The sequence below is a fragment of the Lepus europaeus genome, chromosome 4 (genome assembly GCF_033115175.1).
Source record: "Lepus europaeus isolate LE1 chromosome 4, mLepTim1.pri, whole genome shotgun sequence".
In the NCBI taxonomy this organism is placed as follows: domain Eukaryota; kingdom Metazoa; phylum Chordata; class Mammalia; order Lagomorpha; family Leporidae; genus Lepus; species Lepus europaeus.
In genome coordinates this window covers 151,735,585-151,761,856 of record NC_084830.1, presented here as the reverse complement: position 1 = coordinate 151,761,856, position 26,272 = coordinate 151,735,585, and the positions used below count along the sequence as shown (strand labels likewise).

The 26,272-nt window shown below is 49.9% G+C and overlaps 1 protein-coding gene across 1 annotated transcript in view; it reads right to left on the bottom strand.

Annotated features, from left to right (window-relative positions):
- Nucleotides 1–1,371: 1,371 nt before the first annotated feature.
- ALDH7A1 (aldehyde dehydrogenase 7 family member A1) overlaps nucleotides 1,372–26,272 on the bottom strand; it is a 41,846-nt gene continuing 16,945 nt past the window's right edge. The window contains exons 6-18 of the mRNA XM_062189239.1: nucleotides 24,469–24,601; nucleotides 24,296–24,340; nucleotides 19,970–20,047; nucleotides 17,102–17,199; nucleotides 14,174–14,215; nucleotides 11,372–11,466; nucleotides 9,045–9,129; nucleotides 7,853–7,959; nucleotides 5,801–5,917; nucleotides 3,789–3,886; nucleotides 3,555–3,628; nucleotides 3,272–3,347; nucleotides 1,372–1,605 (exon numbers count right to left, since the gene is read on the bottom strand). Of these exons, the coding sequence (XP_062045223.1) occupies nucleotides 1,551–1,605; nucleotides 3,272–3,347; nucleotides 3,555–3,628; nucleotides 3,789–3,886; nucleotides 5,801–5,917; nucleotides 7,853–7,959; nucleotides 9,045–9,129; nucleotides 11,372–11,466; nucleotides 14,174–14,215; nucleotides 17,102–17,199; nucleotides 19,970–20,047; nucleotides 24,296–24,340; nucleotides 24,469–24,601 (1,103 nt within the window). The 3' untranslated portion in view covers nucleotides 1,372–1,550. The remainder of the gene's footprint in view (nucleotides 1,606–3,271; nucleotides 3,348–3,554; nucleotides 3,629–3,788; nucleotides 3,887–5,800; nucleotides 5,918–7,852; nucleotides 7,960–9,044; nucleotides 9,130–11,371; nucleotides 11,467–14,173; nucleotides 14,216–17,101; nucleotides 17,200–19,969; nucleotides 20,048–24,295; nucleotides 24,341–24,468; nucleotides 24,602–26,272) is intronic.

Here is a 26,272-nt window from a genome sequence, read left to right as displayed (position 1 = left end):
AGAAGTGGAGCAGCTGGGACTTGAACCAGCGCACAACAGGGATGCAGGCGTTGCAGGCGGTGGCTTCACCTGCTCCGCCACAACGCCGGCTCCGCCCTTCCTCACCTTGAACACAAGTCATTCCCATGAACACCAAGCTATAGTCCTTGGCAGTTAAGGGACACACCCACTTCCATCTCTCGCACACCTGCCAGAGGCGGGTAACGCCAGTCAGCTCGCCACAAGGATTCCTTGGGACATCCTGCATCTCCCGCGAAGTTTACTTTCTCTCCTCCAATCTGTTCCGTACTCCCCGATTAACACCGTGGCGTGGCCCATTTTGTCCAGGCCCCATGAAATGCTCGACAAAACCTGGACGGAGTTCCACGCTCCTGGTGTCGGCCTGGCCGAGCCCCAGCTGCTGTGGGCATCTGAGGAGTGAACCTGCAGGTGAAGGTTCTCCTCTCTCCCTCCGTCTGCCTTTCAAGTAGATGAAGATACATGAACAAATGTAAAACAACAGGTCGACCAGAGGAAAACCAATAATAACGGAGTTTGTGTCCTTGTGCGTTTGACACGGCCTTTTCACTTTGTCGTCTCCCATGACTGTGGGTCTTGGAGACGCAGCCCAGCAGGGACCAGTGAAGCTAACACCTCCCCAGAGAGAGGGCCTGTGCTCCCGTGAGGAGCCTGCCGGCACCTCCAGCCCTGCTCAGGGACCACCACGTGCCTTTGGCAACGCTGCACTCGGCTTCCCCATCTCACGCAGGGGAAACACTACTATGCATGACCCTTGGCCACTCACACTAAGCAGCGAGTCAGAGCAGTGAGCAGGAATTCAGGGCCACGGCTGTGGTGCAGTGGGTTAAGCCGCTGCACGTGACACCGGCATGCCACAGCAGTGCCGGGTCGAGTCCTCCGGCAGTTCCACTTCCAATCCAGCTCCCGGCTAATGTGCTCGGGAAAGCAGAGGAACATGGTCCAAGAACTCGGGGCCCTGCAACCCACACGGGAGACCCAGATGCAGTTCTAGGCTCCTGGGTTCAGCATGGCCCAGATGCTGTAACTCTGCCTTTCAGACAACAACAACAAAGAATCTTCAGAAAGAAAAAGAAGCTAAGGAAAACACACCAAGTCTGCTCTGAGGCCCTCAGGATCCAGCCGTCGGAACCCTCTCCTCCCCAGACAGTGTCCGTGTGCCCAGGGTGCTTCTGCGCCCCCGTGGAACCGAGCCCGCCCTGCCCGAGGGCAGGCAGGACTCCGCAATCTCAGCCCATGTCAGCCTGCGGCCTTCTGCCCACCGCCTCAGCGAGCGCTTCTGAGAAGACGGCAGGCGACTGAGAGCTACTAAAAATACTCACTTTCTGAAACACATGTACGTAAGCAGTGACCTAAGCTGTGCAAAATTTATTGGGGCTTTTTTAAAAACAGTGGTGAGTGAGGGCTGTGAGGTCCCGGGGAGGAGGCACCCCCACATTCTAAGGCACGTTCGGGGCATCTCTTGGTTCCGTGCTCCTCAGACGCAGCCACGGGAACGCCGGCACGCGCTGCCGAGAGGCTCGGGAACGCCTTCACTGAAACTTGATGCCTTGAGCCAGAGGAAGGTCTTTACTGTAGTTGATGGTACTGGGGGCAGAAACCAAATACAACTCAATGAATACCAGCACATACATAATAAACAATATTTTCATGCCATCAAAGTAATGTAGGGGCCAGCACTGTGGTGTAGTGGGTAACGCTGCTGCCTGCAGTGTTGGCATCCCATATGGGTGCCGGTTGGAGTCCTGGCTGCTTCAGTTCCAACCCAGCTCCCTGCTAATGTGCCTGGGAAAGCAGCAGAAGATGGCCCAAGTCCTTGGGCCACTGCACCCTCATGGGAGACCCAGAAGAAACTCCTGGCTCCTGCCTTTGGATCAGCGCAGCTCTGCTGTTGTGGCTATCTGGGGAGTGAACCAGTGGGTGGAAGACCTATCTCTTTCTCTGCCTCTGGAACTCTGCCTTTCAAATAAATAAATAAATATTAAAAAAAATAATAATGTAGCAGTTCCGCTTATATTTAAGGTAACTTGTCTAAGTAATTAAGTGACAGGAAAAACTTAGGATATAAAGCAGTGTTAGTGTGGGTCCTGCTCTACAGAGACCCACAACAGTCTGATAGACACAGCACACACATGTTATTTACGGTTTTCTTTTGGGCAGAGCATAAGAACACGGCAGCTACAACTACGACCTCCTTGTTCCTTAATGTGCACTGAATTAACAGGGCCAACACTGATATTCTTATTTTGATAGAAATAAAATGAAGGGAAACTATACCCCTTAAATGTTGCAGAAAAACCACAACCCACAAGGTTGCCCTCTCCACCTGTCTGGGGCCCCAGAAAGGAACTGGAAGTTGTCTGGGGTGAAGAAGCCGCACTGGGAAGGCTGTCAGAACTGCCCGACGGGAACACAGAGGCCAGGGCCCAGGGGAGTGAGGCTGAAAAGCCCCCAAGGCTGTCGACCTCGGTAGAAGTCGGGGTGGGACCAGGGTGGGTCTCCTGGTTCCCATGTGGTGCTCTTGCCAACAGAACCCAAAACTATGAGATTCCAACGGCTCTGAAATCTGAAATTTTTTGAGCATCGACAAAAAGTTTCGACCAAAGTTTCAGATTTTGGACTTCTGATTTTCAGATCAAGGACATTCACTCAACCGATAAAATCTGTACAAATATTTCAAAAAACTGTAAACTCTGAAAGCTCAAACACTAAGGGCAACACAACGTGCATCCCATGGACCTGACACTCACGCTACTTTATGCACATGCATGAAACCTGCTCTACCCAAGGCAGATGGAGAATGAAAGCACAAACACAGGTCTCGGTCAGACCCTCCCATCCTCGGGCTCCCCAGCACTGCGCCTGTGCTAGGTGGATGACCTAATCCACTCTCGAGGGTCCTGCTCTCTGGGGCCCAGCCTGCTGGCCAGGCCTCTGGGCCTCTCTGTCTTCTACTGTTCTCGCCATGTGGGTGTGGTAGCTGCATCCAAGGAGGAAATGCAAAGGAGGCTTCTCCAGCTTCCTTCCCTGCAGGTTCCTGACTGTCTCCTGCAGAGACCACCAGCAAGACAGCATCATAGCTGGGTGCTGGGCACCGCTGAGGCTGCACAGGAAGGGCAACACACGCAAGACCTCCGAGAGGAGACAGCTAGGGAGCGCTAGGTGTTCCGGAGCCAAACAGAAAGAAGAGTGTAGAATCTCGGAGACAGCCCGGTGACCGGCTCCCACCCGCCTTCCCACAGCCTGGTCCTACCAAGTGGATCTTCTCATGTACTGCTTCCAGGCATCGCTGCCAGACTCCCGGCCGCCTCCGGTGTGCTTTTCTCCTCCTAGGGAAACACAAGGCAATCACGTATCATTTGAGCAATTCCAATCTGTGCACATGAAATGAGATACCTAAAGGAGACCAGAGGCGCAGGCGCTGCGGCACGGATTAGGCCTCCACCTGGGACACCCACATCCCATAATGGAGGGCTGGGACTCAGTCTCGCCTCTGCTCCCAACCCATGGACGAGGAGAAATGATGCTCTACCTACCGAATGCACCTCCAATCTCGGCCCCGCTCGTTGGAATATTGACGTTTACGATGCCGCAGTCCGAGCCTCGAGGCCTGTGCGTGACAGGGGAGCCACGGTGAGAAACAGAACAAATAAAAACAGAGAAGCAGACAGCCCCAGCAATCGAAGACTCTCGACCCCCCAAAAATCAATTTTCAGCTATGACTTTTTTTTTAAATGTACTGTCTATAAATGTTCACAGCAAAGTTATACCCAAGCCAGCGGAAGATTCTGCCCAAATCTTTGGTAAAGATGCTACTGGAAAGGCCCTGTTTGACTTCGTTATTCCAGGCAAAGACCTCGTCTTCATCCTGAAAGGGCAGACGTGAGAAGCCGTCAGATGTTGCGGTGTTGGGGTCACAGTTTACTGACATCAAACTCATTTCAAGAGGTATGTTAGTATAACTTCAGTGTGCTAAAGAAAACCAGCCAGCACGCCCTATCAGAATCCTGCATCCCACTGTTGGTTCAAGTCCCAGCTGCTACAGTTCCGATCCAGCTCCCTAACATACCCGAGAAGTAGCAGACAATGGCGCAAGTAGTTGAGTCCCTGCCACCCAGGTGGGAGGAGAGGACGGAGCTCCTGGTTCCTGATCTCAGGCGGGAGCAGCCCTGGTTGTTGTGGGTATCTGGGGAATGAACTAGCAGACGAAAGATCTCACTCCCTCTCTCTCTGTTACTCTGCCTTGCAAATAAATAAATAAATCTTAAAACAAAAAAAAAAAAAAAGAAAGAAAAAAAAGGAAAGCAAAAAGTAAACATTTTACTAATTCTATGTTTCTCCTATAAAGTGGATTTTTTTTTTTTTTTTTGACAGGCAGAGTGGACAGTGAGAGAGAGACAGAGAAAAAGGTCTTCCTTTTGTTGTAAGGTCTTCCTTTTGCCGTTGGTTCACCTTCCAATGGCCACCGCAGTAGGTGCGCTGCGGCCGGCGCACCGCGCTGATCCGATGGCAGGAGCCAGGTGCTTCTCCTGGTCTCCCATGGGGTGCAGGGCCCAAGCACTTGGGCCATCCTCCACTGCACTCCCTGGCCACAGCAGAGAGCTGGCCTGGAAGAGGGGCAACCGGGACAGGATCGGTGCCCCGACCGGGACTAGAACCCGGTGTGCCGGCGCCGCAAGGCAGAGGATTAGCCTAGTGAGCCGCGGCGCCGGCCACACAGCTAGTTTTTTAACCTTACCCTGTGACACAGATGTTACACTGGCCCCAATATACAGATGAGGCAGCTGAGGGCTATGGCATGAAATAACCTCACCAGGGCTCACAGTCAAACACACACACATTACGAAACATGAGATTGTACTCTCTGGTCAGCACATGTGAAACACTGATAGACAATTTCAAGGAAGATTTAAAGAAATGAAATTACAAAATTGCAATAAGGTACAATTCTCACCATCCTCTGTTAATAACAGCACATTCAAACTTTTTTTTTTTTTGAGATTTATTTATTTAGTGTGAAGGCAGAGTTACAGAGATAGAGAGTGAGACAGTGAGAATTTCCAAGCGTTGGTTCACTTTGCAAATAGCTACAACCACCCCAGGGCTGGACCAGGCCAAGGCCAATAGTATGAAGTTTCTTTCGAGTCTCCCACCTGGGTGCAGGGGTCCGAGCACTTGGGTCACCTCCACGGTCCTCCTAGCTGCATTAGCACTGAGCAGGATTGGAAGTGGAGCAACCAGGACTCAAACTGGCACCCACATGGGACGTCAGCACCGCAGGCAGCTTTACCCGCTATGCACAGCGCTGGCCCCACATTCACACCATGATTCAGTCTCTGCCACCCCAACCCTAAATATTTCTGACAAGACTAGGGCCTATCTCATGAGTACCTGTTACAAGTTCCCTCCACTGCCCTCCAACCCACTACTGATGCTGTGTCTTCACACTGTCTCCACATCTCCTTGGGTCTACTGACATACACACAGCACTCTGTTTAACTGAACTATCCAGTCCCAAGTTCAGGAGAAACGGCCTCCGTGGCCCACACAGGTAAGAACCGTGAGACACAGGAGACAGGGGCCACTCGTCCCATCCACACCAGCACTGGTCCACACCCAGCCTGGCGTGCTTCATAGCCAATGTGTTCATCCCATTTTATTTTACCCTGACTCTGCAGGTTTCGTGGCTTTAAACACCCTTCTCAAGGCTGATCATTCCCCCTTAGTCTCATCATTTGCTTCAACCTTGGACTAGAGAAAGAGACACTGAATTCATGCTTACCTTGAATTTAAAGACGTACAGAATTGGAGCAAAAGTCTCTGTGTGGGCGATGGCTGCGTCGTGGGCAAGACCTGTCACGATTGTGGGTTCTACATAGTTTCCAGGGCGATCCATAACCTGCAGCAGAGAAAGGAAATTAAGAGAGAAAGCTCTAGGTCTCCCAGAGGACACAATCTTTGACTACACTTGGGAGAAGAAAACGAACAGCATTTTTGGATGAATGATTTCTCCAAAGTAATCTCTGCTCACAAATGAAAATGATCTTTCCTCCTGTATTTACTTGGTGGTAACTTAGATGCTCAGAGAAAACACATGAACAGTGACATGTGTGACAACCACGTTACACTGGAAAAATACTGCTGCAACTGGTTATGTTAAAATTCATGTAATCTCAAAACAGGCAACCTATGTCCACTGTGTTGCCTACTGCAACCTCCCAAAATTCATGTGGTGAAGCGCCACGCTCAATGTGATTACACGTGAAATAGGATTTTAAAGGAGGTTATCAGGAGGGGCCCTAATCCACCAAGATCAGTGTTTTTTTTTTTTTGTTTGTTTGTTTTTTTTGACAGGCAGAGTGGACAATGAGAGAGAGAGAGACAGAGAGAAAGGTCTTCCTTTTGCCATTGGTTCACCCTCCAATGGCCGCTGCGGCCAGTGCGCTGTGGCCAGCGCACCGCGCTGATCCGAAGCCAGGAGCCAGGTGCTTCTCCTGGTCTCCCATGAGGTGCAGGGCCCAAGCACTTGGGCCATCCTCCACTGCACTCCCTGGCCACAGCAGAGAGCTGGCCTGGAAGAGGGGCAACCAGGACAGAATCCGGTGCCCCTACCGAGACTAGAACCTGGTATGCCAGTGCCGCAAGGCGGAGGATTAGCCTAGTGAGCCACGGCGCCAGCCAGGATCAGTGTTCTTTTAAGAACAGGAAGAGAGGCAGGTGATGGCACCATGGCTAAAACTCCACGTGAGACAGCCCCATCTCATATCAGAGGCCAAGTTCGGTGACCAGCTCTGCTTCTGATCCAGTTTCATGCCACTGTGCACCCAAAGGAGGCAACAGGAGATGACCCCAGTACTTGGGTCCCTGCCACCCAACATGGGAGACCCAGATTGAGTTCCGTGCTCCTGGCTTTGATCTGACCCAGCCCTGGCTGTTGAAGGCATGTGAGGAGTAAACCAGCAGGTGGAAGATTTCTCACTCTCTCTCACTCTCTGCCTTTCAAACACATTTTAAAAGTAAAAACAAAATAAAATAAGTAAACTTTAAAAACTTGTGGGTAAAGCTTTTGCAAAGATGAAGACAGGGCCGGCGCCGTGGCTCACTAGGCTAATCCTCTGCTTAGCGGCGCCGGCATACCAGTTCTAGTCCCGGTCGGGGTGCCGGATTCTGTCCTGGTTGCCCCTCTTCCAGGCCAGCTCTCTGCTATGGCCCGGGAAGGCAGTGGAGGATGGCCCAAGTGCTTGGGTCCTGCACCCCATGGGAGACCAGGAGAAGCACCTGGCTCCTGGCTTCGGATCAGCGCGGTGCGCTGGCAGCAGCGCGCCGACCGCGGCGGCCATTGGAGGGTGAACCAACAGCAAAGGAAGACCTTTCTCTCTGTCTTTCTCTCTCTCACTGTCCACTCTGCCTGTCAAAAATTAAAAAAAAAAAAAAAAAAAAAAAAAAAAAGATGAAGACAACAAAGCCCAACAATCCATACAGAAAACGCCCTGGCTGGACATCAACAGCATCACAAACACCCACAGTCACGTGGTTAAAATAACACACGTGTGGTCTGCACTTCTGAGCCTAAATTCTTCTATTAGATCATGCAAATGAGGTCTCCTTTCTACACAAACTCCCAGTGGCACTAGCACCCTAGCTTCTGGGTGTCCCCCCAGGAAATCCCATGCATTTATGGGTCTTTCTGTAAAACATGTACTTCTCCCTTAGGAACCAGCTGGGGAGAGGGATGCCAAAGTGGGGACCCACCCCCAGTTTGCCCAGAGCCCGCAGGTGCCTGGGGAAAGAGAGAGAAAAGTGCCACCACGACCTAGGTCAGTGTTGGCCTTACCTTGCCCCCATAGACCACGGTGCCTCCCTCTTTCTTCGCTTCTTCCACTGCTCCAAGAAACATGCTCACTGCTTGTTTGGTGTGGAGTGGCCCGTAGAGAACATTGGCTGGAGACAGAAAAAGAATGCTTCTCATCCCGCCCTGAAGAGCATCCTGTTGGTGTTGTAACAGCTTTCCCAAAGAACAGGCCAATCCCTTCCTACATCCTCCAGCTGAGAGCAGGAATCGGCAACCTTTTACCATAAAGGCCCAGACAGCAAACATTTCACGCTTTGCACCCTGTTCCTGGTCTCCATCACAGTGATTCACCTCTACCAGCGCAGTGCAACCTACAGACGAGTGGGCGTGGCTGTGTGTGACAAACTTCCTTCACAGAAACAAGCAGCAGGCCCAATCTGTTTGCCAACCCCTGGTTTTTGGAAACAGCTATCACGTAATCAGAGCACTGCATTAAAAATACAGGGTCAGCTTACTCATTACAGTGTGACCATTCTCTAAGATGCCACAGGCGTACTGCCAGGTGTACAATTCGACATGGGAGACAGATACTACGCCGGGTTAAGGCTACTGGAAACAATAGCACAGGAGGAGGAAGATTCAGGTAAGGCCCTGGGAGGTGGTGGCCCTGTAGCACAGCCAGCCACAGGAAGCGCATGTCCAGCCAAGAGTGTGACAAGACAGAGCCGGGAAGGCCTATGGCCCTGAATGAAGGCTGGTGAGGCCAGAGATCACTCAGAGTCAGGACAAAGAAACATGGGAGGCCTGGCCGGACAACAGACAGGGCAGGAGGCAGAGGTCAGGCCACACAAGAAGGAATCAAAAGGAAATGAGGTTTCATCTAAGAGCAAAGAGAAATCATGGGGGTATTTTTAAACAGGAAAATGAATTATCTGATTGTATCTTTAAAAAATCACTTTCTGTAAAAGCAAGAAACTCAGCTGGGGGATTCCGGCAGCAGGAGAGAAGAGAAAAGTCCCACAGATCTCATCCATCTAAATAGCACCTCCCAGGCTCACCCCTAGCCCAGGTCCTGCACCCAGGAAGCTAACCAAGCAGCAAAGGTGTCACCCCAAGTGTCCAAAACCTGCTTTGCAAGCCTCCAGGCCTCTCTGGAAAGTGGGAAAAGCTTGAAGATCAGAAATGCTCGTAACCCCAGCTGACGAAAAAGGAGGATCTTTGGCCAGATACTCACAGTCCCACGGGTTCCCGACACGGATCTGTGCGTAGGCCTTGGTAAGTCTGTTCACGACTTCATCGTGGATGCTTTCATGCAAAAACTAAGTGAAAAGAGAAACACTCAAGGGAACAGTAGCAGACATACACACATTTTCCAATAACAAATAATTTCCTTAGTAGTACTTATTAACAGCTAGGTGAGATATTGTAATCTCCGAAAATTTAATCAAATAAGAGCTGATGTCTATGTTAAAGTGATACAACTTCTAAGATTAACTACATGAAGATATTTTCCTCTAGGCAGACAGCAGGAAAAAGTCCTAAGCCAGGTCTCCATCGAGTTCCTACGGATCTGTCTGGTGAAGCTCCACAAATCCATGACCCCTGCTCTTGTTCATCTACCTTAGCACAGGGCCCCAAGCACAGAAGTCTTCACCTAACCATAGCTTGATTCACAGTCCTTCAACCTACTCGGACCCACAATGGGTTTACCAGAAGATAAGTTCACGAGAGCCGAGGAGCGTACACCTGTCCCAGGTGGCAGCCTCTGGGTGAGCACAGGGCACCGAGGGCTGGCCAACCAACCACTGCTGGGTACCTAGGTCACATGAAGACAAACCTCACTCTCACCAAGGGCAGGATGCGAGCTCTCTGCTCTGTTCTCAGTGTTGGAGGTGAACCTGCCAAACCACCTATCCTCTGGGTTGGTCTCCAGGTGGCGAATGGGCTGACACAACTAATGTAGTCAAAGACAGGTCCACTGTACTGGGATTTTTTTTTCCTATATATTGCTACTGTCTCCATGGACTTAACATAACTTTATTATAAAATAATATAACTTAAAATATAAAGCACAGGAAAAATAAAAGTTGGCTTGATAGAAAAATGCTTGGTGTTCACTCATTTCACGTTTAATCATCTAACTAAGGGTATAATCACTTGGAAGGCCCTTGTGTCCTTCCCAGTGTTAATGCAATAAATGTTTAAATGAACACATTTCATAAAAATGTTTAACATTTTACAAATATTGTGTCCTAGTATTTTTTGAGAACATCAGCAAAGTAATGTGAAAATAAACAACGACTTTCCTTTGTTGGGAAACACAGGACAAAACAAACAGGAAAAGTGCAAACAGACAAGACTGACTTTTTCTTTACCTTGTATATTACAGTAACTGATTTAGATGAATCAATATTCTAGGAGGCCAGTGCTGTGGCATAGTGGGTAAAGCCACCACCTGCAGTGCCGGCACCCCATATAGGCACCGGTTCACATCTCGGCTACTCTACTTCCGATCCAGTATGGCCTAGGAAAGTAGTAGAGATGGCCCAACTGCTTGGGCCCCTGTACCCACGTGGGAGATCCAGAAGAAGCTCCTGGCTCCTGGCTTCAGATCAGCACAGCTCCGGCCGTTGTGGCCATGTGGGGAGTGAACCAGTGGATGGAAGATCTCTTTTTTTCTCTCTCTCTCTGCCTCTGCCTCTCTGTATCTCTGCCTTTCAAATAATAAATCTTTAAAAGAAAAATATTCTAAAGAATTTTTCTTCTCTCATAAAACCCAAAGCTGATTCCTCTGAAATTCAGCCACTGTTTTACTTACAAAAGCCAAATTCAACAACCATTCAAAAAGGGCAAATGTAGCCAAATTTGTACCTAATCAAAACTTGCTCCAGTGACATTTTTAGTATTACAAAAGCCATGAAAATTAGGGCCAGTGCTGTGGCGTAGTAGGCTAAGCCTTTGCCTATGGCGCCAGCTTCCCATGTGGGAGCAGTTCACGTCCTAGTTGCTCTTATTGTGATCCAGCTCTCTGCTGTGGCCTGGGAAAGCACTGGAGGATGGCCCAAGTGCTTGGGCTCCTGCACCCACATGGGAGACCAGGAAGCAGCTCCTGGCTCTCAGCTTCAGATCAGCTGTTGCGTGTACTTGGGGAGTGAACCAGTGGATAGAAGACCTTTCTCTCTCTCTGTCACTCTACCTCTCAAATAAATAAATAAATCTCTAAAGAAAAATTTTACATTTAATGTGTTTTACCACTCAAACATTTTTATGAAAGAACAAGGCTCTCTTTTAGTTTGTTCTACTGTGAGTGACACTGGACTTTGTCCATTTGATTCTCGGAGTGCAGGTGAAAGCAGGCCTCATGTCCCAGGCTAGCCCAGGGTTGGCTGGGAGACCATGTTAGCTCAGGGTGGGAGAAAGGCAGAGGCCCTGGCTGAGCGACAGCTCATGGAGAACACAGGGCTGGGCATTTGTGAAGCGTCCTACGGAGCCCATTTCTCAGGCCACGCTTCTGTGATGTGGACCACACAGCCAAGCTCAGGCGCCTGCGCGGACACTCACCAGTCGCCTCGCAGTGGTACACCTCTGGCCGGCTGTCCCCACGGCGGCAAACAGGGCTGATGGGACAACCAGGCTCAGGTCGGCGTCCTCGAAAGCTGAGAGAAGCAGACACACGGCCGTGAGCGAGACAAGACAGGAGCCACGGGCCGCGCCACGCAGGACACAACGAGGCCCGTGGGAAGCACAGCAGGAGAGCGTGCACAGCCCAGCTGCAGGGCCGCACACGCTCACGAGGGACGGGCCGCAGAGAACCCGCCCTGCTCGGACTCCCACCTCCTGCCCCGCCTCTCTGCTTCTGACCCTGACTCTGCCTCCTCTCTGTTCTCACGGACACACCCTCTGGAAGCTTCCAGGTCCCAATCTCAATTCCTGGTCTACTCTGCCACCAGCTTCTCTGGGCCTCAGGACAACGGGAAGACCCACGTTCCCAGTAACACCCGGCGCTCAGTCAGCGGGTCCCTGCTGGCACCCCACGCGAGTCTTGCCGACTCTCTGGAACCCATCTACGCTGTCCTCCTGCCCCAGGCGAGCTCACCCTGGTCTTTGTGGGGAACCGCAAAGCGCTCAGGCACAAGGCCGTCGGCCACTTCCTCCATTCCTCCACAGGACCAAAGCACCACACCTCCACCTTCCTCTCCACTCCGTCTGTTCCTTCCTCAGCCGCCCACAGAAACACACTCTTCCACTCACACTACCTGCAACTCCTTCCTCCCTACACCCTCCGGCCCCAGCTCCCTCCACCATCTTCAACTGTGCCTTCTCCATCCTAAGGGCAGGCTCAGGCCAGGACGAGGATAAAGGAGATGCTTTGTGCAGACAGACCAGAGCTCTTGCCCTCTCCACCACCCTTCAGTCATGTTACTTTAACCTTTCTAAGCCTTGGTTTCTTCATCTGTGAAATGGGGCGATAGTGTCTGGGGCAATAGCAAAAGGCGGTAAGGTGTTGGCAAAGAGCTGTGCTCTGAGGTCTGGTTGCCGGGATACACCTGCCAGCATTTGTCACTTACAGCCTATCACTGCAGGCACACAATCATTTCAGGTCTCAGAGGCTAGGCTTTAAACAAGATTCAAAACGGGGCTGTTGTGGGGATTCAGTGAAATCACGCACATAAGTCAGCACTGGCTGGAGCTCAGTGCTCAGCAGGTGGTGACCACACCTTCCAGTGAAGTCTCTAACTAGATTAGAACTTCCATCAGGAATAGGCACCGTGTACTTCTGAGACCTCTGCTGTCTGCCACAAACATGCACATGTTTACACACGATGATGATGATGGCAACACAGAGATTAGCAACTCTTCCTTTTTATCACAAAAGCTGTCCTGAAGCCTCAACCTACTGCTTTTCAGTAAGTTAAGCTGGTACACTCTTTCCTTTTGTGCCAGACTCACACAGTTGAAAAAGAGATTAAGCAATCTTAGCTAAGATTAGCCTCCCAAAATAAAAGCACTAAAGGGGTGAGGGTCGGGGGGCATTTTGCCCAATGGTTAAGATGTCAATTGACAGGGCTGGTGCTGTAGCGCAGCAGGTTAACGCCCTGGCCTGAAGTGCTGGCATCCCATGCGGGCGCCGGTTCGAGACCCAGCTGCTCCAATTCCAATCCAGCTCTCTTCTATAGCCTGGGACAGCAGTGGAATGGCCCAAGTCCTTGGGCCCCTGCACCCGCACGGGAGACCAGGAGGAAGCTCCTAGCTCCTGGCTTCGGATCGGCGCAGCTCCGGCCGTTGCGGCCAGTTGGGGAGTGAACCATTGGATGGAAGACCTCTGTGTGTGTGTGTGTGTGTAACTCTAATTTTCGAATAAATAAATAAATCTTTAAAAAAAAAAAATGTCGGCCGGTGCCGTGGCTTAACAGGCTAATCCTCTGCCTTGCGGCACCGGCACACCAGGTTCTAGTCCCGGTTGGGGCACCGGATTCTATCCCAGTTGCCCCTCTTCCAGGCCAGCTCTCTGCTATGGCCCGGGAAGGCAGTGGAGGATGGCCCAAGTCCTTGGGCCCTGCACCCGCATGGGAGACCAGGAAGAAGCACCTGGCTCCTGGCTTTGGATCAGCACGATGCACCGGCCACGGCGGCCACTGGAGGGTGAACCAATGGCAAAAAGGAAGCCCTTTCTCTCTGTCTCTCTCTCTCACTATCCACCCTGCCTGTCAAAAAAAAAAAAAAAAAAAAGTCAACTGAGTGCCCATGTCCCAAATCAAAGTGCCTGGCTCCCAATTCCAGCTCCCTGCCAATGCACAACCTGGGAGGTAGTAGATGACGGCTCAACACTGAGGTCCCTGACACCCAAGCAGAAGACCTGGCCTGGGTTTCTCGGTTCCTGACTCTGACCTGGCCCAGCCTTGGTCACTGCAGGCATTTGGGCAGCAAACCAGCAGATGGGAGCTCTCTCTGTGTTTGTCTTTCTACCTCTCAAATAAATAAATTAAATTAAAGCACTCAATCCTTCACTGAAGGTAACTAATATCTCTGAAACCTAAAGGAATCATCAAGTCACCTAAGAGTTACTTATTCTAGAGAAACGTGTGACTTGCTTTCCGACAACAAGAAAAACTCACGACATCAAGCCACACAACAGAAGTCACACACAGGTTCTAGGGCCAGGTAACATTTTCCCACCAAAAATATGTTGTACCCTTCCTTCTTCAAAGAAAGCCTGTGAACTGTGTCTGACAAAAAAAATCCTAAACACGGGAATTGGGGTCTAGGGACACAAAACACAGAATGGATGAGTTCGAAAGTAAGTCCCACACATTCAGGATGGCTCCTGAGGATTTTCTGAAAAGACAAAAATGGCAGTCTTACCAATAATGGCATTGTTTCCTCCAAGTTCTAATAAACTTCTCCCTTTAAAAAAACCATAAACACAAGTTAATTACTATTTTAGTATTTCTTGTACATTGCTATACAGCCTCAAATTGTAACCTATGCCAATTATTTTTAAATTTACTTTCTGCCTGATTTTGATAACTACACCACGGTTATGGGAGAGAATGCTTGTGTTCTTAAGAAATACACTGAAACGTAAAGGACAAATGTCTTCAGCTCACTCCAAACAGCTCAGCAATAACGTGCACCCACAACACACGTGTGCACATACATGTTGCTAGAGAGACAGAGAGCTGATAAAGCAAACAGGGCAAAATGGAAGCAGTTGGTGAATTTGGCAAAAAGGTATATTTCAATACCTTGTGTTAATCTCGTAACTGTTATCTAAGTCTGAAATTACATAAGAAAGGAAAAACCAGTTCAGTGTAACATGGAGCAGCCACTATGGAGACACCATGGTGATGCCCCCCTAATTAAACACAGAGTTACCATATCTGATCTAACAACAGAAATTGGTGGCTCCAAAGACACCTGTACACCAACGGTCAATGATTTGCAACAGCCAACATGTGGAGGCAACCCAAGTATCCATCAACAAGTGAACTGGTAAAGGAGATGTGATAAATCCACCTGTGGAAGGCTATGCAGCCTTAACCAGGAAGGAAACCCTGGCCAGCTCTGGCACAGCAGTTAACCCAACAGCTGCCATCTCTCATCTGACCACCAGTTTGAGTCCCAGCTCCTGCACTTCCAATCCAGATTCTTGATAACGTACCTGGGAAGGCAGTGGAAGATGGCCCAAGTACTCGGGCCTCTGCCGCCCATAGCGGAGACCAGGACGAAGCTCCAGGCTTCACCTTGGCCCAGCCCTGTCACAGCCATTTGGGGAGTGAATCAGATCAAAGATCTCTATGTCTCTCTCTCTCTCTCTCTCTGTCCCTCTCTCGTTCTCTATCATTTTTCCTCTCAAATAAATAAATCTTGTATTTAAAAAAATTTATTTCCATATAAGAAAAATTTTTAAGATTTTTTTAAATTTATTTATTTGACAGCTGTAGGATTATAGGCAGTGAGAAGTAAAGACAGATAGAAAGGTCTTTCATCCACTGGTTCACTCCCCAAATGGCTGCAACGGCTGGAGCTGGGCTGATCTGAAGCCAGGAGCCAGGAGCTTCTTCTAGGTCTCCCACATGGGTGCAGGGGCCCAAGCACTTGGGCCATCTTCCATTGCTTTCCCAGGCCACAACAGGGAGCTGGATTGGAAGAGGAGCAGCCAGGACTAGAACCAGTGCCCATATGGGATGCCGGTGCCACAGGCAGAGGATTAGCCTACTGTGCCACAGTGTCAGCCCCATATAAAAAATTTTGAAATCTATGCATAGTTTTTTCACAATACACATTTTTCATGAACTTAATTTTTTTTTTTATTTAATTGAGAGGAGAGAGAGAAAGAGAGAGAGAGTGATATTCCAATGCTGGATAGACCTGGGCCAAAGCCCAGAATCAGTAACTCAAAAAAAATACCTCCCATGTGGGAAGCAGGAACCCAATCACTTCAGCCCTTGCCACTGCCTCCCAGGGTCTGCATGAGCCAGAAGCTGGAATCCAGAGCGGGAGGCCGGTCTCAAACCCCGGCACTTCATTTATGGGATGTGGGTGCCTTACCCACAAACCCCGGCACTTCATTTAGGGGACGCGGGTGTCTTACCCACAAACCCCAGCACTTCATTTAGGGGCGTGGATGTCTTATCCACTAAGCTAAACACCTGCCCCTCTGGGATCTTTCTGGGGACTCTCCATAAACTGATCTTTTTAATATCTATCTTATATCCTGTAAGCTTACTGGCCCTGCTTACTAACTATAATGGTTGTTTATAAACTCGCTTTTTAAAGGAAATGTCTATCTAACAAAATGACAGGCATATTATCTAGTTAAGACCCATTTTTCACCAAGGTTAGAGCTTAAATTTAATTTAACAGCCAAAAATTAGTCAACGTTTTCCTTGAGAACTGCCTAAACCAGCCGGAAAGTAGAACACAAGAAGCTATGTCTGTGAGCTCTTTTCAACTGTACAAGCATACTTCCGAAGTTCATGGAAAATTAAAAGATGTGTTCATTCTGGTGTGAAGTAATTTTGAACTTCATGCATACTCACATATACATGAACCATACAAGAGAAAAAAGCAAATTTAAACCCTCTATCCCACAATCACTCTAAGTCCTGTGTTCGCCCATCCTGTTTAAACTGTTATTTTTTCTTTTTAATTTGCCAACAAGGTGTGGTAGATGTGCAGTAGAATGTGAAAAACATTTTTTAAATCACTCTACTAGTCATTTAGAGAGAACGTCACATCCTTTCTAAGTTACGCCGTTCAAACTGGGAACTTCCCTAACGTTCAGCTGTATCCTTGTCTTTCCATTGGACACTCAGGTAAACATAGCCAACGTCTCCTTGGAAAGCATCTAGAGAAAGGAAAAACACCCAGCTTTGAATTTCACATCCATAATCCTAAGGAAAGCCAAGTCCTAATTAGAAGGTCGTACTTAGGGGCAGGTGTATGGCACAGCAGTAACCTGCCGGAGAAGCCCACATCCAACACCAGAGTGCGTACGTTCAAGTCACGGCTCCGTCCCTGAATCCAGCTTCCTGCTCATGTGCATCGGAGGAGGTAGCGGGTGACGCCTCAAGTACCTGGGTCCCTGCCACCCACGTGGGCGATGGAACTGAGTTCTGGGTTCCTGGTGTAGCCTGGCCCAGCCTGGCTGGCTGTGGCAAACATTTATGGAATGAGCCAGCAAATGGAAGACCTCTGTCTGTCACTGTCTCTCTCTCTCTCTGCCTTTCAAATAAAATGGAATCAAATAAGCAAACTTCAAAAAGAAAAAAGAAGGCCAGCACTTACCAAACCTCTCCTGCACCATCAGGGCCACCTGTTTCCCCACCTGTGTGCTCCCAGTGAAGGAGAGCAGGTTCACCCGCTCGTCCTTGGCCATTGCCGTGCTGCAGAGAAATAGAAATGGTCACCCAGGCTAAGAAATCAGGAATAGCAGAGCCCAAGGGCACCCAGTAGAGGCCTGGGCCTCTACTACAGAAGCCCATCCAAGGGAGAGGACACGGATCCCAGGGGAGCAAGGCAAGGTCCTTGGGAAAACACAATAAACGTTTCAGAGCACAGCCACACACGCGCCAGGCGAACCCGCTCTGGGAGCCCCTGCGAACGGAAGCCAACCAGAGGAAGAGGCGGGTCACGGGGGAAAGCCCTTTCTGCACAGAGCGGGAGCCTGGACGAAACGCTCGTGACTCGACTTAACCCTGTGCGATCCCTTTCAGAATGAATAACCTAGGAGGTCACGAGGAAACATGCCGAAGCAGCCCTCTTGGAAGCTGACAAAAGCTGCGCTAGGATTTCCAGGGGCTTCCAGGGAACGTAGCTTAGATCCTCTGATGTGAACACTTTCATTCATCCAGGGCGTCAGAGGGTTCCGTGTGAGCCTAGCAGGGCAGCCACAGTGACTACTGGGAGGCTGGAGAGCCTGAGTCCCCCATGCAGCCTTCCCCAAGATCAACTCAGCAAACATGAGCACAGAGATACCCAAGGCAGCCGCCACACTTCTGCAGACATTACTAGAACAGGGTACTTCAAAAAGTTCGTGGAAAATAGAAATTAAAAGATGTGTTTTAGAGTGGGCACTGTGGCACAGCAACGTAAGCCATCACCTGTTACACACATATTCCACATCAAAGTGCCACTTTGAGTCCCAGCTGCTCTGCTTCTGATCCAACTCCCTGCTAATGTGCCTGGGAAGCAGCAGAGGATGCCACACCCACAAGGAGACCCAGATGGAGCTCCTGCCTCCTGGCTCCAGCCTGGTCCAGTCTCCGCTGTTGGAGGCATGTGGGAAGTGAAACAGAGGATGGAAGAACTTTCTCTCTGTCACTCTGCCTTTCAAACACGTAAAATAAATTTAAATCTCATTTTTTTAAAAAGAGATTTTATTTTATTTACTTGAAAGGCAGAGTGGTGACAGAGAGAAGTAAAGAGAGATCTTCCATCCACTGGTTTACTCCCCAAATGGCCACAACGGCTGCAGCTGAGCCAAGGTGAAGCCCGAAGTCCATCCAGGTGTCCCGTGTGGGTGGCAGCAGCCCAGGCACTCGGGCCATCCTCCACTGCTTTCCCAAGCGTATTAGCAGGGAGCTGGATCAGAAGTGGAGCAGCCAGAATGTGAACTGGTGGTACCCATATGGGGTGCCTGTGCTGCAGGAGGTGGCCTAACTTGCTGCACCACAACACTAGTGCCAATAAATAATTTTTTTAAAAAAGTCATTTATTTTGGTGCAAAAAGATTTTGAAATTCATGCCGTTTTTTCATGCATTCATTTTTCATGAACTGTCTAAAAACCCCTCATGTGCAGATTTCAAAAAAATTTCTGCACAAATTTTTAAAAATTTTTTATGTGTTTATTTTTATTTATTTGAGAGACAGAGATGGAAAGAGAGGCCAAGACAGATGGGCAGAAATCTTCCATACACTGGTTCACTCCCTAAAAGCTAGCAAGAGCCAGGGGTGAACCAGGCCAAAGCCAGCAGCTGGGGACTCCACCTAGGACTCCCCTATGAGGAGCAGTGCCCCAAGTCCTTGTGTCACCACCTACTGCCTCCCAGGGTGCACACTAGCAGGCAGCTGGAATCAGAGTACAGCCTGGAGCTGAACCCCGGCACTCCAACATGGAACACAGGCATCCTTAGCAGTGTCTTTACCACTGTGCCAAATGCCAGCCCCATAAATGCATTGTTTAATTCTGTCTGCATGAACATTTTGAAGTACCCTCCTCATTATCTGCACCAGTCCAAGGCCCAGAGCACAAGAACAGAGGTCAAAGGATACAATATCTGTGTTACAAGTAACACATTGAAACTTCACCGGGCACTATGGATGGGAGAGCTGCATTTTCTAACATTTTCTCATCCTGATGGACACAGGAGTAGCTTCCTGCCTCTGACTTCACTGAGGCAGCCCAGGAAAGACAGGAGTGCACTGACAGTACTGGAGTAAGATGATGTTTTAGCCACAGCAGCATTAGAAGGCCACATACTCTCTGATCCACTTGTAAGCAGTGCCCTGAACAGGCAGGTGCGCAGAGACACCACACGTTAGTGTTTGCCAGGAGCTAGGGGCCAGGGGAATGGGAAGAGACTTGGAAGGGTTACAGGGTTTTCTCCTGTGGTGACTAAGATATTCAGGAATAAGACAGTGGTGATGGTCATGCCATATCCCAAAACCCACCGAACTGCACAATTTAAAAGGGAGGACTTGGTGGCATGTGACCCATACAGGAATTTAACAAAAAAGCAATTTGAAAAAAAGACCATGTTCCCAGGTTCCTGTATTTGATCAGCTGCTGAACTCACACAATTGGCTCAGTCCTTGATCGGCAGCGAGGCCATGGGCTACAACTCCATAGCTTAGCTCTGTAAGTCAAGAGCTTTGGACGTGAAGCTGCAGGAAGCCACGGACTGCCAGCCACCACAGCATCTGCTGTTTCAGGATGCCTTACAGGGTGGCTCTCGGCAGCTAAAGGGGACGTCGTATTCATCCTCCCAATAGGTCACTCATCAATAAAGGGGGAGCCCAGAAAGGTCCCAACAATAACACTGATTTCTAAGAACCACGGCCGTACTGGGCTTTGTTATTCTATTCTAGAATGGAGGATCCTCAGGGAGCAATCTGGGCCCTTCCGCCCAGGGTGCTCCCGGCCGGGGACCTACCCGATATCCGCTCCGCCACAGGTCAGGGAGCAAATCGCACCAGGCAGCCTGTTGTCCTCCAGAACCTTGGCGATTATCCTACAAGGAGAAGCGACCACTAAGTAGGGCAGTAATTTCACTTCTGGAGACTTTTTTTTTTAAATGAGTAAAATCCAACCAGTTGACTCTCCTTTTCCCACTCTCTCACCCACCACTCAGTCAGACATGGACTTCTCTCATGTTACAATCAACATTTGCTTTTCTTCTCTCTTTTTTTTTTTTTAATATTTATTCATCTGGAAGGCACAGTATCGTGGAAAGAGACAGAGAGAGAGAGAAGGAAATCTTCCATCCACTGCTTCTCTCCTCAGGTGGCCGTAACAGCCAGGGCCGGGCCAGGAGCCAGGACCTCCATCCTAGTCTCCCACGCGTGCGGCAGGGGCCCACGTGCTGGGACCCATCACCCATTGCTTGCCAGGTGCATTTGCAAGGAGTTGGACTGGAAGGAAGCAGAGAAGCCAGGACTGGAATATGCACACAGTGTCTTAAGCTGCTGCTCCATGAAGCCAGGCCAGAGGAAAGCTAATGCAGACATTTAGCAGTGGAAGTTTTTTCTCCCTAAGAGAATCTCAAGAAAGAAAAAGAAAACCAACATAGAGTATAAGTGGGAAACATAAAGCGTTGGTCAGGTTGTTCGCATGATCGTTGTTTTCAAGAATTTTCTGCCAAACTAGGAGGGTACCCCTGGTTCAGGAAAGGAGAGTGATGGTGCTGCTTGGCTGGGAGGGAGGGGCTCCCCCATCACAAATCCACCAAACTGACGGTGAGGAAATCAGTAGAAAGCAGCCAGATGTTAGAAAGATGAAAGGAATCAGAAGCAGTCGAAGGAGACTGGAGCACGCCTCTGCAAACGGCTCAGGGAGAGCAGTGCTAAAGAATGAGAGATGGAGACCACGTGGTCTCGGCAACCCAGCGGAGATGCTGCAGGGGCACCGGCGAGGGAGCCGGGCCCGCCCTGCACAGCCCTGCCGCAGCTGTGCCCACCGGCTTCACACCAAACGCTGCCCTCAGGAACCCCCAGCTCCTCTAGCCAAAGCACTGTGGACAATGCTTTTCTCTGACCGCCGACACTGTTCCTGTTACACTCAGAAATCCAGATCAAGCCTACTTAATCTGAATGTGAGCAGTGGAACTGGCTCGAGGAGCTGCTTTTGCTGAAGCAGGATCGTCTCATTCTGATTTCCAGAGGGGCAATAAAGCAGGGAACGGTTGTTTTCATAAACCGTCCAAACATGGTATCCTCCACTGTTTACATTTCAAAAAGACCCAAATCCCACTCCCACATAATGCCCACCGCAGGGAAAAGACCCCCTTCTGGCTATTTTTTCTCCCTCCAATGGACAGTACAGTCGAGGGTCATGTACTGCACCTGTCATGCCAGGGCCGGGGCTGCGGGCTGAATACATCCTCCCAGGGACCCAGGGTGTGTGTTCCATCTGCACCCGATGCACTGTTTTTAAGGAAAGGAACTCTGCTTTGTGCCTGGGGTAAAGGTTAACAAAGCCCTCTCCTCTCAAGTGTGTGAATCCAGCTTCAGGTTCACCTCCGGCTCTGCTCCCTGGGCTGCGGGTTAAGTGTCAAGACTGCCAACAGTTGGCCGGCACCGTGGCTTAACAGGCTAATCCTCCGCCTTGTGGCACCGGCACACCGGGTTCTAGTCCTGGTTGGGGCACCGGATTCTATCCCGGTTGCCCCTCTTCCAGGCCAGCTCTCTGCTGTGGCCAGGGAGTGCAGTGGAGGATGGCCCAAGTGCTTGGGCGCTGCACCCCATGGGAGACTAGGAGAAGCACCTGGCTCCTGCCTTCAGATCAGCGTGATATGCCAACCGCAGCGGCCATTGAAGGGTGAACCAATGGCAAAAAGGAAGACCTTTCTCTCTGTCTCTCTCTCTCACTATCCACTCTGTCTGTAAAAAGACTGCCAACAGCGTTACATAGACAACAGGCTTATAATGACCACTGATTGGCCCACTGTGTCTGGGCTGGGATAAGTGTCTATGAACAATCAATGGGGCCACTATGCTTTTTCCTTCCCTGAGAGCGGTGATCCTTGTAACCGCACATCCTCTGTGGGCACCTGAAAGCTATCCCTACAGAACTGTTACAAGAGAGTCTGCTTCCTGCGGGACCCAGGCTTTGAAGCCAAGGTAACACTGACGCCTGTGCAATGTGGATCTCACCACCTGCTCACACCTCCGTGATGGACACAAAGACAAGGCCAGAGAGGAAGCCCTGATGCTGTCCTCGGGGCAACCACACTGCTGTCCTGTGTCCTCCCGGGCACACTGGCCCACAGGGGCCTGAGGCCGTCTTAGCAGTCAGCTGAGTGTAAGACTGCCCAGAGGCACTGCCAAGCTTGGCTAATTCCAGCAAAAAAAAAAAATTAAGATTTATTTATTTATTTATTTGAAAGTCAGAGTTACCAGCGGTCAGGGAGAGAGAGAGAGATCTTCCATTCTCTGGTTCACTCCACAGATGACCACAGTAGTCAGGGCTGTGCCAGGCCAAAGCCAGGAGCCAGGAACTTTCTATGGGTCTCCTACAAGGGTGGCAGGGGCCCAAGCACTTGAGCCATCTTCTGTTGCTTTTCCTAAGCCATCAGCAGGGAACTGGATTGGAAGAAGAGCAGCTGGGACAAGAATCAATGACCATTGATGCTGGCGAGGCAGGCAGTATCCTTACCCACTACACCACAATTGCCTGCCCCATTCCAGCCAAACCTGTAATTTTATTTATTGCACTCCATTAAAAATAGGGAGTGCTTTCAATTCTCCTGCAAAAATTAACCAGCACACGGGCCCAAGGACTTAGGCCACTCTCTGCTGCTTTCCAAGGTACATTAGTAGTGAGCTAGATAGGAAGTGGAGCAGGCAGGACTCGAACCAATACCAATACAGAATGCTTGTGCTGCTGGCCAGAGCTTTAATCCATTGTGCCACAGCGTCAGTCCTCCAGCTTCCTGTTAATGTGCATCTTTGGAGGCAATAGGTAATGACTCCAGTACTTGAGTCCCTGTCACTCATATGGAAGACCCAGAATAAGTTCTGGGCTCCTGGCTTCTGCCTGACGCAGCTCTAATAGTTTTGGTCATTTGGGAAGTGAGCCAGAGGATGGAAGATCTCTATTATCTCTGTTCCTACCTTTTAGAGAGAGAGGGGAGGAAGGAGAGGTAGTAGAGAGGGAAGAAGTAAATTAAAAGCATCAGTAGTTTTTTAAATCAAAAAATACAATACCAGTACCAACAGTGTAACATAACAAATACAGCTACCACCTGTGATGCCAGCATCCCATCTGGGTGCCAGTTCGTGTCCTAACTGTTCTACTTCTGATCCAGCTCCCTAACAGCCTGGGAAAATGATGGAAGATGAACCAAGTGCTTAGGTCCCTGTACCCACGTGGGAGACCCAGAAGAAGCTCTTTGCTCCTGGCTTTGGAATGGCGCAGTCCAGCCACCACGGCCATCTGGAGAGTGAACTAGCAGGTAGAAGGTTTCTGTCTCTAACTCTTTCAAATAAATAAATATTTTTTGTTCTGTTTTGTTTTATATTTGAGATTTTTCACTGCTTGTTCACTCCCCAAATGGCCGCCACAGCTGGAGCTGGGCCAATCCAAAGCAAGGAACCAGGAGCTTCTTTCAGGTCTCCCATGTGGTTACAGAGACCCAAGCACTTATGCCATCTTCCGCTGCTTTCCCAGGCACATTAGTAGGGAGCTGGATTGGAAGTGGAGCAGCCGGGACTTGAACCGTATCCCACATGAGATGCCAGCACCACAGGTGGCAGCTTTACCCATCATGCCCCAGAGCTGGCCCCATAAATCTTTAAAAAAACAATGTAACACCTTTAAAAAGTATTAGACCAACCAGTGGATTATACTAACACCTAATTTTTTTCTGTTTCTTGTCTTTTTAAAAACAGCCTATTAAAGAAAAGCAATAAAAATATTAGCTGGGTTAAAGTCTCTTCTCAAAACCATTAACTTGTTGGCAAGTTCTAAAATACAGCCCCACACTGCAAGTATATTTCTTCTCCACCGGAGATGTTTTTATTTTCCAGGTGACCAAGAATGTCTATGAAGAGTTCAACAGTAGGTCAGTAACTGACAGGTCACCAAAGGCGTGAGTTCAATGATATAATTCACAAAGTGCACAACATAACTGCAATCAAAGAAGCCAGAGGTTATCCGAAGTCATGCTCTAATGAATACGACACTATCAGATTTACAGTCCGGGGTCTGTCAGGCACCCTTTCAGAAGCTGCCCATACTCAGGATGGACACGTATACTTACTTTGTGACAGCTACACTAATGAGGGAAGTTGTTGGTGCTCCCTTCCTGAAGAAAAGAGAAAGGAAACATTTGATACAAAGCATAAATACTTTCACTTATCACGCAGAAGCAAAGGTCTATCCCTGGGTGCTCTCACTGCCGTCTGTGAGGACGGGCAAACGAGCAGGGCTCACCACAGGCACACGTTGCCACAGATCATGGCGATGGCGTTGTTCCAGCCGTACACCGCCACGGGGAAGTTGAACGCGGTGATGATGCCAACAAGGCCCACGGGATTCCACTGCTCAATGAGCGCATGGCCGAGTCCTGAGGATGAGGGGAGGCACGCGTTAGGTTGCATCTGAAGTCAATGGGAACACAGGCTAAAATCGCTCCATTCAGAATAAAGGCACATCAGGCCAGAATTCCGGAGGGAATTCCAGCTGCCTGGTAGTGGATCATCTTCCTGGTGGCGTGTCCACGGGGCAGCAGCACACCGATTCACGTGCAACAAGGGCGGTTACGACCACACCACCTTGTGAGCTGTGATGACACCCGCGGTTCCTCTACTCAGAACTCCGCAGAGATCGAGGCACTGTCAGTCCCATCTGGGGGACAAGGACACTTGAGAGAGGTGTTAAGGGGATCACACAGGGTGGAACACGACCCGAACACAGCAGTCGTGATTCTCAGGCTACTTCCTTTTGGTGCCGGATGAAGCCCGGGGTCAACCTCTCCAATTCAAGACAAGGAGGGATATGCTGAATGAACAAACTGTACATTCACCGTAAGAAAACTGCAAATACAAATACTTCTATTTTAAATGCAAACTTTGAAGTCATTTATAATGCCACAGTGGTTTATTCTAATCAAAGGCAGCTGGAACAGTGAAGAACAAAAATAAGGAAATCTGAGAGGCTGGTGCTGTGGCACAGTAGGTAAATCCTCCACCTGCAGCGCTGGCATCCCATACGGGCACCGGTTCTAGGCCCAGCTGCTCCTCTTCCGATCCAGCTCTCTGCTGTGGCCTGGGAAAGCAGCAGAAGATGGCTCAAGTGCTTGGGCCCCTGCACCTGAGTGGGACACCCGGAAGAATCTCCTGGCTCCTGGCTTCAGATAAGTGCAGCTCTGGCCATTGCGGCCATCTAGGGAGTGAACCAGCGGAAGGAAGACCTTACTCTGTCTCTCTCACTGTCTATAACTCTACCTCTCAAATAAATAAATAAAATAAAATCTTAAAAAAAAAAAGGGGGGGGTGTGATGATTCAGACTCTGGTGAGAACCACTGACCAACTGCAAAGGCGGTGCTTCCAGCTGTCAATCTTTCTGGCCACACCCACACTGCAGGCAGGACTGGGCAACCCCAGACTCAGGCCCTCCTGCAGTCTAGAATCTGAAATCCCTCCTAGCAGTGGCTTCCGCCTCCTCTCCTGCCCTCCGCTCCCCCTCCCACCCTGATGTCATCCTTTGTTGATGACGCTCGGTGTCAGGATGGCCATGCAGCTATCCCGGGAATGAAGTCCAAACTTTGACAGGACAGCTCCCCTCCCAGTGTCCTCTCCATCCCACCTGTCCCCTCTCCTCTCCTGCCACACCCTCCAGCTATGCAGAAGGAAGACCAGCTAAGCCACACCCCCCTTCTGAAGCTCCCCTCTGGGTTTCTCCCCTGTATTAAACAAGTCTCAGACCAACACTCCACCTCCTCTTCCTTGAGGCTTTAACGTGCATGATCTTGTCTGGGAAGCCTATCCTGATTGCACCCACAAAGCCGGGCGGGGAACCCCCTCCTACACCCTCAGCACCCTACCCCTCACTGCCTACAGCACTCACCGTGCTCTACTACAACTGTTTACTTATCTCCCACTCTAACACGAGCACAGGGACCATGCCGTCCTGGGCAAGCACCGCCAACGACACTGCTTGGCTCCTGGCAGACATTTAACAAGCTCTTCTTCAATTAACGAAGCCTAAGTCAACTCAGAGCCTCTGCAAGGGTGA